The sequence below is a fragment of the Eubalaena glacialis genome, chromosome 3, assembly GCF_028564815.1.
Source record: "Eubalaena glacialis isolate mEubGla1 chromosome 3, mEubGla1.1.hap2.+ XY, whole genome shotgun sequence".
NCBI classification, from domain to species: Eukaryota; Metazoa; Chordata; class Mammalia; order Artiodactyla; family Balaenidae; genus Eubalaena; species Eubalaena glacialis.
The window spans coordinates 172,642,537-172,655,760 of record NC_083718.1 but is presented as its reverse complement, the minus strand read 5'-3'; the positions used below and the strand labels follow the sequence as shown (position 1 = coordinate 172,655,760).

The 13,224-nt window shown below is 38.3% G+C and overlaps 1 protein-coding gene across 1 annotated transcript in view; it reads left to right on the top strand.

The window, feature by feature from the left end:
* The window catches only part of YTHDF2 (YTH N6-methyladenosine RNA binding protein F2), a 30,399-nt gene extending 18,105 nt beyond the window's left edge, over positions 1–12,294 (top strand). The window contains exon 5 of the mRNA XM_061186887.1: positions 11,477–12,294. Within this exon, the coding sequence (XP_061042870.1) occupies positions 11,477–11,500 (24 nt within the window). The 3' untranslated portion in view covers positions 11,501–12,294. The remainder of the gene's footprint in view (positions 1–11,476) is intronic.
* Positions 12,295–13,224: the final 930 nt, after the last annotated feature.

Genomic DNA, 13,224 nt, shown 5'->3' with positions numbered 1-13,224 from the left:
CGTTTTGCCCCAAAGCTTTTCTGTTCTTAGGCCTTGCTGCATCTTCACATTTATCATTTAAAATAACTAACTGCAATGTTCTATTATCTACTAATACCTGTAGTCAGTCAACTCTTCGTTGGGTATATGAGGAGAGCATAATTGGTTGAAACTTAAACCTTTATTTAAGCACTTAGGTTTAAAACTCCCTCATCACAAGCATCAAGAGGGAGCAAATTGGATCTACTCTACCTAACCTTGTGAGAGTTGCTGCTAATGACAGGCAGCAAGAGTAAGGGAGAACACAAATGGTTCTGAATAATTACTCTGGAAGGTTATAAAATTGAGTGGGAAGGTTTTAGGCTACCTAACTCTTTTTGTACACAGACTGCAAGATTACCTCATTTTAGTGGCAGAACTAGAACCCTAGACAAGTTCTTGGGTAATTCAAAATTATTTATGACAAATGTTACCTTACTTGCAGTCTATAAGCCTGCAAAGGGGTGGGGAGGGGAGCAGGGTGGACGTGGTGTGAGAGCTTCAGAGTATAAATTCCAAAAAAATGGTAACAACAATTTAAAGCAAACTTTGAGTCACCTGGAAAGTATTTACAAAAATACTGATAACTAGGTCTACCCCCAGATTTACTAAACTGAAATTTTATTTAGTAAGCTGCCTAGGTATTTCTTAAAAGGATTAGAAGCAGTTGAAGAGAAGTTTCCCAGTTTGTGCAGGTTACCATCTGAGAGTACTTACATTGCAGATTCTTGTCCTTCCTCACCTACTGAGTGGGCACCTTTGGAGTTGAGGCTTTGGAATCTGCATTTTATCAGCTCTATAGGTGATTCTCTTGTATTTAAATTATAAATGTCATTAGGTAGTGTTTTGTAGGTCCCCCACCTCAAATTCCTCATGCTTATTTTTCCTGTAAGTTTCTTCCTTGGCTCTGTAGTCCTCCTTCCAGTCTCTGCCTGCTAGTCTCAAGACTTCATCTTTTTTTTTTTGAGATGTTGAGTTCATTTTTATTAAATATTAATCAGAACCATATGGAACTGTCATATTTCTGGGTCAAAAAAGACTTCATCTTTAGAAGCAATGTTAGAATTCACATGTGTCTGAAAAGTCTGGCTGTACCTTTTTATACTGTGGCCTACCTTAAGGCTGAAAGGGTCTTTTGAGTAGTATTTTTCATCAGCTATCAATATTATGAGCCTCTAGTGAATTGCCTGTATTGTTTGTTCATTAAAAGGTGCTGATGTCTTTGGCTGAATATCCTCCGTGTTACTTGTTATAATCTACTCCTCAGAGACATTATGGCTACTTCTAAGAGGCTGTAATGTTTTAAGTTTTACATTATTTTATTGTATCTTCCTTTTTGTGAGCACGTTGTTTAGAGTTGTTAGATAATTTTAAGCAATAAGATTTAGTGGCCACTATCCATCCTGAAGTTGCCCGAAGATGTTAACTGATTTTTTTTTTTTAATTTATATATTTTATTTTATTTATTTTTGGCTGCATTGGGTCTTTGTTGCTGTGCGTGGGTTTTCTCTAGTTGTGGCGAGTGGGGGCTACTCTTCGTTGCGGTGCGCGGGCCTCTCATTGCAGTGGCTTCTCTTGTGGAGCACGGGCTCTAGGCGCGCGGGCTTCAGTAGTTGTGGCTAGCGAGCTCTAGAGCGCAGGCTCAGTAGTTGTGGCTCACGGGCTTAGTTGCTCTGCGGCATGTGGGATCTTCCCGGATTAGGGCTCGAACCCGTGTCCCCTGCATTGGCAGGCGGATTTTTAACCACTGTGCCACCAGGGAAGCCCGTTAACTGATTTTTAAGGGTAATTAGTTTTTTGGGATGTGGGAAGGGATTCTATTATTCTATTAAGTATATTACGTATGATGGGCCTTTAAAAAAATTTAGGTGTGGGTATACATTAGGTTGATATTAATAAGCATGAATCCTAGATTCTGTTTTCTTGTTAGCATAGTATTGAAAAGGCTAGGAGCTCAGAAGATGGTGTCATATCTGCCACTATCAGTGATTTGAGCAAGTAAACTTCTGAGCCTCAGTATTTTATGAAAATGGGGGAAAAAACTTACTGGGTTGTTAGGATTAAATGTATATATACAAGTGAAGTACTTGCATACAGGTCTTTTATGAGTGATTATTGTGATCCATAATCTCAGGCATATAAATGTGTATATACACATAAATACACCTTCGTTTATTTTACATCAGTTATCACATTCTTCAGTAACTTTTGGCATGGTACTTAATAATGCTACTGAGTTTCCATTTTGGGGTCCCACCCTTGGAATAGACTGAGGAGGGCACAAGACTGAAAGGGAGATCAGTTAAAAGGAGTCTGTGGCAAAGTCCTATTGAGAGGTTACAGTAGCTTGGACTAGAGGGGTATTAATGGAGGTGTTGAGGATGGTTCGACTGGAAATTTTTGAAGGTGGAACTGGAGTTTATATCATTTATCAGATAGCTGGAAAGCATATTTAGTGATTGCTTCATTCTTTCTGAACTTACTGTCAAATGCTGGGAGTGGGGGGGGGATTTGACTGACAGGCTATTAAAAAACCTTATTTGCTTAACTGTATTCTGAAGTGCTTTCAGAAATTGATTTTATTGTGAAATTAGTTTTTGTTCAAATGTAGCTCTTACTGGAGAGCCAAGGAGTGATTCAAAGAATAACTGAAAAAATTTTAATGTATCTGTCTTACCCTTTGTTCTGTTACTAGTTAAGACTTATGATTCAGGGCCTGAAAATAGTAGATTATCCAGGCTTTTACTTCTGACCTTGTTAGTGAAATGTATATAGGAGTTCAGCTACTAACCGTCTTGGAAAAGCATTTGATGGTAGGAAAGGTTATTAGTTAAATGCATTTACTTCATCCTGGTGCTCCTATGCCAGTTCCCAGAAATTTATTTCAAGTAAGTGTCCATTTCTGCACCTAGAAAATCTTAAAAGGGAGGGAATATATATATATATATAATTCGTATATTCATAGCATCAGAGACTATTAAGATTGATCAGGGAGTTCCCTGGCAGTTCAGTGGTTAGGACTCCGTGCTTTCACTGACGTGGCTCCGGGTTCAATCCCTGGTCAGGGAACTAAGATCTCACAGGCCTTGCAGCACAGCCCGCCCCCGCCCCGCCAAAAAAAGATTGATTTCATAAGCCATATAAAGCATTGAAAGTCATATTAGTATAATCCTATTTTTTCATGTTAACCTATGTAAGCATTGTCTTATTTTCAGCCTGGGACCCTGAAATTTGTGTTCTTTTCTATCAGGGACCATGGGGATATAAGAAAACTTACTTGAGGGCTATTAAGTAAATTTTATTTGAGGGGTAGACATCAGATTTTAAAGTTAATAAAATTATATCCGACAAATATATGTGTGCCTGTTGTGTTTTATGGCCCACTTCAAAGTGGGGAGAGGGGTGGTAGTAGAAATGAGAAAGGATATTAAGCTAAATAGAGGAAAAATTAAGCAGATTTATAATATCGTAGGAAGAGATTTCAAATGTGCAGACTTTAAGTAACATTGCCACCGTGTGGCTTTTAGGATATTTCCTCTAGAGATGAACTTTTGCATTTTACAGTTATAGATGTAAGGTGAGGAGGGACTAAGATGTGATGGATGAATGGTGAGTATTAACCTCTAGTTGTTTAAGTGACAGACCAGATATTGAGGCCTAGAAACTTCTTCCTCTGGTTTATACGTTCTTAGTTAATATCTTTATTTTTATTTTGTAAAAATTTTTTTCTTTAGTCTCTTCATTGAACAATGAACAATGAGATTGTGGACTGATTTAAAGATTAGGATGAATGTCCTAGTGAGAATTTTGTGATGAGGTGTGAATTCAGTAAAATCTTGCTCTGCTGTTTTCCTTTATTCTTTATTACCATCACAGTATCCTCAAGCTTTAGGAATGCTTCTTCCCTTCCTTTTAGCATTTGGTCTGTTTTTTGGTTAACTGGGACTTTATGATTAATTTTGTGTTTGTGTTTGAGGATCTTATGCAGGAGCTTAACCTAGACTAGCCAGTCCAGCCTGTTCCTACCACAGATCTCACTGTAGCTACCTTGCACGTGGCACTAGGTTAAAAAAGGTGGTGGGTAGGCTGCAACATGACACCACCACCACGGGGAAAGCCAGTTTGCTGCACCACATCCCCTGCTACGGTGGGTTAGTAGCATCTTCATGTATAAAAGCTGGAGTGTCCAACAAGAGACAAATGCATGTTGTGTTTATGGCGGTTCCAGCTGGGACTTGGACCCATTGGAGGTCCCAGCTTGCTTTTATGTGTTCTGCTCCTCTTTCCTTTTATTGTGTATCTTGTCATCATTCTTCTGTCCCCCACCCTCCCAACCCCAGCTTTTTCTTTATTAAATATTACCAAGGTAGGACTGGTTAATTAGAAATGTTAATAAATACATCTGACAAGTGAAGTCTTTCGACCATAAATTGTCAAAGCAATTTAGTGGAATTCCCAGTGGTAATAGGAAATAGTCACAAAAGTGAAAGAAGAGACCTGCTGTAAGAGAAGTCTTTTATGGAAACCTAAAAGGTTTCAATGTCCCAAAGTGGTTAAAATAACGGTCCTTGTGTTAGAATCTTCTCTGTGTCATTTTTTCCCTCATTTTAAAAGACTTGTAAAAAGCTGATAGGCAGATTTTTTTCTTTTTCTTTTGCTAAAATACCCTCATGTTTGATGATTTTAGTGTAGGTATGAGGAAATAAACACATTTCAAAGTTTCATGAGTTGTTAAACATAACTTTTTATTTATTTTTATTTTTGGGTACGTTGGGTCTTCGTTGCTGCAAGCGGGCTTTCTCTAGTTGCGGCAAGCAGGGGCTACTCTTTGTTGCGGTGTGCGGGCTTCTCATTGCGGTGGCTTCTCTTCTTGCGGAGCACAGGCTCTAGGCGCACGGGCTTCGGTGGTTGCAGCATGCGGGCTTAGTAGTTGCAGCACGGGGGCCCTAGAGCGCTCGGGCTTCAGTAGTTGTGGTGTGCGGGCTCAGTAGTTCTGGCTTGCGAGTTCTAGAGCGCAGGCTCAGTAGTTGTGGCACACGGGCTTAGTTGCTCCGCGGCATGTGGGATCTTCCTGAACCAGGGATTGAACCTGTGTCTCCTGCATTGGCAGGCAGATTCTTAACCATTGTGCCACCGGGGAAGTCCCAAACATAACTTTTTTTTTTTTTTTTTTTTAAGGTTATGTAGTTTTTATTGAAATGTGTTTTCACTCTTCAGTGGTATCTTTTTTTTTTTTTTTAAACTTTGGGTTTGTTTATTTATATATTTATTTATGGCTGTGTTGGGTCTTCGTTTCTGTGCGAGGGCTTTCTCTAGTTGCGGCAAGCGGGGGCCATTCTTCATCATGGTGCGCGGGCCTCTCATTATCGCGACCTCTCCTGTTGCGGAGCACAGGCTCCAGGCGCGCAGGCTCAGTAATTGTGGCTCACGGGCCCAGTTGCTCCGCGGCACGTGGGATCTTCCCAGACCAGGGCCCGAACCCGTGTCCCCCGCATTGGCAGGCAGACTCCCAGCCACCGCGCCACCAGGGAAGCCCAACATAACTTTTTAATGCAGCCAATTTTTGCAGAAGAATTAAATGAATTATCCCCCAATTTATTAACTTTTTACTTTGAAATAATTTCAAACTGGGAGAAATTTAAAAAATAGTGCAAAGAACTCCCACATACTCTTCACCCAGATTTACCAATGTAATATTTTGCTACATTTGCTGTATCATTCTCTTTGGAGATGTGTGTGAAATTTTTTTCTGAACCATTTGAGAGTAAGTTCCAAGACATCATGACCTTTTCTCCTAAATATTTTGCTGTGTAGTTCCTAAGAACAAGAACATGCATTTATGAGCACAATGCAGTTTTCAAAATCAGGAAATTTAACACACAATACGATTATCTAATCTACAGATCTTATTTATATTTTTACCAGTTGTCTTAATGTCCTTGGTAGCAATTTTTTGGGGGCGGGGGGGTCCAGGGTCCAGTCCAGGATCTTTCAGTTTTATGTCTTTTTAGTCTCTTAATCTGTAGTTATACACACATACTCACACACCAACATCCCACCCATTCACCCCTTTTGTTTATGATATGACATTTCTGAAGAGTATATGCTATTTATTTTTGTAGGTGTCACTGTTTGTCTGAGGTTTCCTTTTCTCATTGTGTACATTCAGATTATGCTTTTCTGGCAGGGATACTACATAAGTGACTTTGTGTCCTCAGTGCATCACAGTAGGAGGTATAAGATGGTCTGTTTATGCCGTTATTAGTAATGTTTACTTTGATCACTTATTTAAGGTATTCACCTGGTTCTCCGCTTAAAGGTACTATTTTCCTTTTAATAAGTGGGAAAATAGTTTGAGACTCTATAAATATCTTGTTCCTCATCAAATTTTCACTCTTTAGATTTAGCATCCATTGCCAGTTCTTGCCCAATTAAGATATTACTGTGATAGTTGTTTACTTATCATTAAGGCTGTGTAATGCTCAAATTGGGCAATGGCAGGCCCTTCAAGCAGGATCCTCTGATTCATTCCCGTTTTCAACCAATTTTTTTTTTTTTTTTTGGCTGTGCTGCGTGGCTTTTGGGATCTTAGTTCCCTGACCAGGGGTTGAACTTGTACCCCCTGCAGTGGAAGCTCAGAGTCCTAACCACTGGACCTCTGGGGAGTTCCCCCAAGTGTTTTTTTGGTTTGGTTTTTATTTTTTTTAATATTTATTTATTTGGTTGTGCTGGGTCTTAGTTTTGGCACGTGGGCTCCTTAGTTGCAGCTCGCTGGCTCCTTAGTTGAGGCTTGCGGGTTCCTTAGTTGTGGCATGCAGTTCTTGACCAGGGATCGAACCTGGGCCCCTTGCATTGGGAGTGTAGAGTCTTATCCACTGCATCACCAGGGAAGTCCCTTTTTTTTTTTTCTTTTTTAATAAAAATATTTAAAATAGCTAGTATTTAAAATCCTGTGAATCGTTTACAGTTTTATTATTGGTGCCAAATTCATTTTACTTTTCAAGATGGTATGATGTGAATGCTTAAGTAGCTGTATAATCTCTGAGAAGATGGATATTATCTTTATTATTTGTAAATATATAAGCTTATTTTTTGTGCACACATCAAAATTGTATCTGGAAATAGAAGAGCAATTTAATCAGCTTGCTGAATTGTATCAATGTGATATTTTCTTGATGTTGATCAGGAGATTAAGGCAGCTAATGCCATTTGTTGTTTGCATGTAATTTCCATAATTTAAAGTAAGCTTCTGTCACACAGGTTTACATTAGGACACAGGTGGTATTTGCCCTCTTGGTATAATTGTGTAGCTAAGATTCAGGAATAGTTTTTTTTTTTTTTTTAATGAATTTATTTATTTAATTTTTGGCTGCATTGGGTCTTCGCTGCTGCGCGCGGGCTTTCTCTAGTTGCTTCGAGCGGGGTCTACTCTTCGTTGTGGTGCACGGGCTTCTCATTGCGGTGGCTTCTCTTGTTGCGGAGCACGGGCTCTAGGCGCGCGGGCTTCGGTAGTTGTGGCTCGGGGGCTCTAGAGCGCAGGCTCAGTAGCCGTGGTGCACCAGCTTAGTTGCTCCGCGGCATGTGGGATCTTCCCGGACCAGGGCTCGAACCTGTGTCCCCTGCATTGGCAGACGGATTCTTAACCACTGCGCCACCAGGGAAGCCCCAGGAATAGTTTTATGTTACGTTTGAGGCAAAATTGAACACAGGTGGATTTAGTATCACATTATAGAGGAACAAACTTTGTGTTTAAAAAATGAGATGACTTAATAAGTGCAATTTCACAGTGCTATTTTGAATTTCTTTTGACTAAATATTTTAAATGCTGTTTTTAAGCATCGTGATGAACTTGTAAGTGTGTGTTTGTTTGTTTGTTTGTTTTGCCGAGCCGCGCGGCATGTGGGGAACTAAGGTCCCCTGACCAGGAATAGAACCAGTGCCGCCCTGCAGTGGAAGTGTGGAGTCCTAACCACCAGACCGCCAGGGAATTCCCATAAGTGTGTTTCTTAGGGAAAAATGGATTTGGCAAAGTCTAGGTTTTCTAATTTAATGGTACAATTTGGAGCATGTAAGTTTATTTGCATTCCTGGGATTACATTACATTAAAATGGGATAATAGGCAGAATTTTTTCTCCGTTTTTTTTTGTTTTTCTACCAGTCCGTTTTATTTTTTGATGTATTTCAAAGAAATTGTCATTATCAGTATACTTCACCCCTAAACATTTCAGCATGCGTATCATTAACTAGAGCTCAGTATTTGTTTTATGTATTTTTTGAGTTAAATAAAATGCACAAATTTTAAGTGTATATTTGCTGAGTGCTGACAAATGTACCCATCTGTGTAACCCAAACCCCAATCAAGATATAGAACATTACCATCCTAGAAATTTCCACCCCCACCCCACCACAGACAACTACTGTTCTAATTTTGTCCCCACTGTAGATTCATTTTCCCTGTTATAAAACTTCACAGAATTGGAATCATACAGTGTGTATTCTTTTGTCTGAGGCTTCTTTCATTCATCATAATGTCTTTGAGAACTGCTTCTCTTACAGATCTTCAATTCCTTCCTTCCTTCCATCTGTCCGTCCGTCCGTCCGTCTTTGTTGCTGCACACGGGCTTTCTCTAGTCTGGGAAGCGGGGGCTACTCTTGTGGTGCGCGGGCTTCTCATTTTGGTGGCTTCTCTTGTTGTGGAGCACGGGCTCTAGGCTCGTGAGCTTCAGTAGTTGTGGCGCACGGGCTTAGTTGCTCCGCGGCATGTGGGATCTTCCCGGACCAGGGCTTGAACCTGTGTCCTCTGCATTGACAGGCGGAGTCTTAACCACTGTGCCACCAGGGAAGCCCTAGATCTTCAATTCTTGAATTCAGAGCAAGGAGGGTGCTCCCAGACCCATAAAAAACCCAGATCTGTATGTGCTAAAATTGAATAATCTGCAAGACATATTAAGCGAGGGGAAAAAAAGCAAAGTGAAGTGTGTTTTGTATGCTACTTGTGAAAAGAAAAAAAGATGTAATAAGCTTTTATATGCTTAAAATAACTCAGGAAGGACGCAAGAAACTGGTAACAGAAGTTGCCTCTAGGGATTTCTCCCATTTTTATTGAGATATAATTGACATACAGCATTGTTAAAGGTGTACTACAACATAATGATTTGATATATATGTTTATTGAGAAATGCTTACCATAATAAGTTTAGTTAACATCCATCACCATTTTTTTTCTTGTGATGAGAACCAGAATTTTACATAAGAGTTAACTGTAGCCTGTTATCCACTGCTAAACTCATAAATAAGTTTGTGAGTGAGCTTAGCTAAAGAACTGTTCTTTGCTTTCTAGGAGCTTTTGGTTGAGTTGGGACTAATTTTATATGAAATGAGTCAATACAATTTGATTTTCAATTGTGGATGCAGATTTAGAAGCACATTGAAAACTGCAGTGGTTGAGGAAGTCTCAAAGAAGGAAGGGGTTTTGAACTGTACCCCAGGGCCAGAAGGCCAGGCGTTCTTGACTTTTAAAAGCATAGGAATGAGATTTAATCAAGAAACACGAAGAAAAGAGTCCATATTTCCTGAAACTAAAGGTAGATTTTGATTAGCAATAGAAGAGAGTTTAGATAAATAGTATCCATCCAAATTAAGAAAGACTGAACGAGGTAGATGAGTTTATGATTGATAGGAGAACCTACTCCTATCACAGCACAGGGGGAACTGTATATTCAGTATCTTGTAATAACCTGTAATGGAAAGGAATCTGAAAAAGAATATGTATATGTATGTATAACTGAATCACTTTGCTGTATACCTGAAACTAACACAACGTTGTAAATCAACTATACTTCAATTTAAAAAAAAAAGATTGATGTGAGAATCTAGGTGCTTTTGAAAGTTTCATTTTGGTCCATGCCAGAGGGTTTTTGGTTTTTTTTTAGTTGTGGTTTTCCTATTATAAACAATATATTCATTATCAAAACTTTGGGAGAGTTATAGAAAGGGAGGGTCAGTACTGCAGCCCAGGAACATCAAAACAAAAAGGTCCCTTTTATGTTGGATTGAATTTCTTTTTCTTATTCTTGAATTGAGTTTGATTTCCAGAAACAGTGTGTGGGTGAATTCTTTTATTAAATTAATTTAATAAAGGTTGAAATTTCAAAATGACTTATTTTGAAAATATCCCAGATCCTTGTATGTTGGTGAGTTTATCTCTGAATTCCAGATATGTGAAGTGGGACATCACAAAAAGATAACTGTTCCTTCTGAATAATTTACTGTTTTTATATCCATGGAGTAGTTTAGTGGTAGTAGTCAGTTCATCACAAAGCCTCACTTAACTTTGTTGACTTTTACGTAAATATTTGTAATGACATGGTGTAGGTAAAGAGCCATATAGCCATGGGTTTGAATCTTGGTTCTTAGGTAACCTTGGTCAGGTAACTTTTTTGAGCTTTCGTTTTCTTATCTCTAAAGCAGGAATAGTATAGTCCTTGTAGGGTGGTTATGAAGATCATTATGTACAGTGCCTGCAACATGGAAGCCCATAAGTAGTAGTTGCTGTTCTTTTTTAATAGGAATCATGTTTAACTTCAGAACCATAGTTACCATAAGGTGAATGGGAGCAAATGACTCTACTCATGTAGCTTGATGAATCGAGTCTAAGTTCAGGTCTGTGTGCTTGCTCCTAACCAATTAATGCTTTTGCTTTTTTTGTTTTTGCTTTTGCTTTTAAAAGGCATGTGGATTGAGTCATATTTTTTAAAATCCCAATAAGTGAGTTAGTGTGTGAAATGGAATGCTATTTAGGGTACATTTAGGAAAGGCTCATAAACAATGATTCTTAATAATGAAGGAGCATTTAGATCTATTTCAGGGAAAATGTAAGTATTGCATTCAGTTTTCAAAATCCACTTCTGAGTGGATTTTAAACTCTCCCTTGGGGAAAAGGATGATTTTCTTGCCTGCTGTGGACTAAGAGCTTTCTATATGTCGACTCATTAATTCTCCCACAGCCCAGAGGCATATCCTCACTTTATTTAAAAAAAAAGGAAATTAAGGCCTATGAATATGTTTAAGGCCTTGGGACTAATATGGGATGACTCTAGTACTGTTAGGGCTTATGCTGCTTCCCTGCTGCAGGCCATTGATAGATTTGAGTTACTTAGGCCCATATTTTGGGGGACTGACACATATTAGCCTAAACCAACTATAATAGGAAAACAAATGTGTTTAGTCAATTAAGAATTTTAAAGTCAAAGAAAAATAATTTTATATTAATTGGGGTGCTTGAGTGCAAGTACTTTGGTTTAAAATATAAGAAGTAAAAGTCAGTTTTTATTTGTGGGGAATATTCTATTTAGCACAAATAATTAAATTTCTGTTGAGTTATTCTATGAAGTTTTAATTCTTAAACATGTTCAGATAAGTTTTAACTAACCATTTCAATTTTTTTTTTAACTTATAGGAACGTCAAGGTCGTGGGAAATAAGAGGCATTTCTGCACAGACTGCAGCAACGGTTGCATCTGCATATCCTAAGAGGAAAAAAATTGACCTTCAAGAGAATTAGGACTTTTTTCTTAATTTCATTGACTTCAGAGACGATTGCAGACTTGCAGTTTAAGTATTGGAATTTCACAAAAGACATAGGACTTAACTGGAAAATGAAAAAAAAAAGAAAAAGAAAAAACTAAACAAAAAATCCCTCTAGGTAGTTTAGGTGAAAAATGTCCCTTTTATTTTGGCTTTGGTTGTGATTTCAGAGCATAATGCTTTGTTTTTTTTGTCTTTTTACTATGTTTTTCGGATTTTAAAGTCCATAAGTGCATACAGTTTTCTCTAATTTTTAAACCCTTTCCTCCCCCCATTTTGACATTTGCACTTGGAGAACACTTGAGTTTTGAAGGTTTTGGGCATCCACCCCAGAAAGTGGGAATTTGTTTTTTCCCTTCCGAACTGGAAGAACATTTTTATGAAGAATTTTTGTCTTGGAGAATTTAACAGTGTTACCCAAGGTTGTGTCTTTAAGGGTGGTTCATTTTCTCTGACCCTTTGTTATTCGAAGTAAAATACTAGGAGTCCTAAGAAATGTTCTGTTCTTGTACATTATACTGATTAAGTCAGGATTAATTTGATTTCAAAGCTAAGAACAGTGGTAAAAACTTGTTTACAGAAATGCATTTTGGAAGAGAAAAATATTGTAAAACGTGTAGTGAATGTTTCTTCAGTTTCTTGTTCAGCCAATGAGGAAAGGGCATTGCCTTTCTTTTTACCATTAATCACTTCTCAATAAACGTGAGATCCTGTTGAGCATCACTTCTAGTACCATTTATTAGTATTATTTGAATCTGCTATATTTTATGAAAGCTTTGGAGCATAAGGAGTTTAAAGAGCTGAGACAGCAACCATTTTTAGAAAGTTCACTGAGATGGAATAGTTCAGGCTTGCTTTTGTACCCAGGGTTGGATAACCATGACCTCTGCAAAGCAAGGTGGGCCAATATTCATAATGCTTTATTTCTGGATATTTCCCTGAGAAGGTAGAGCCACTGCTATGCTAAATTGTTCCAACAAATATTTGATCGTGAGTGCTTATTAGGTGCCAGGCACTGTGCTAATAACCTTGAGGAAACCTGGCCACATATCTTACGTGCAGAGTAGGTAGAGCCCAGTATCAAGGTTTTAAGTGTTTAATCTGAAATATGACTTATTTAGGCAGGATTCCATGTGGTCCAAGAATAAGAAATTCCAATGGGCTTGAATCTTTGTGAACCATATAACCATAATGGTAATTGATTCATCCTTGTTTATTTCCTAAGGTTTGGAGCTTCTCTGCCTTAAAGATTTTTAGCCCTTAAGATGTCCCAATTTTGGAGATTTAGTTAAATGTGTAAAAACTTCTGTAGTAAGAAAGGGTTCTGAAAATGGATTATAATACTGTTGGACCCTGTTTTGCCCACAGATTACTTATTCATCCTATTCTACACAGCCCAGGCTACTAAATCAAGGGTGCGATAAAATTAATAAATGTTGATTTTGTAATTAGCATTATTGTTGACACTTTGAGTTGAGAACTTTTCTCTGCCTATCTGAGGCACCACACAATATACCTAGATATTCCTATTTGCTAAGCTTTTTGAAGTATATTCCCCCCAAACTGGGGAGTCCTTTGTGCTTTCATCGGTTTGAAGATGCCCAATTTTGAATTGGAAATG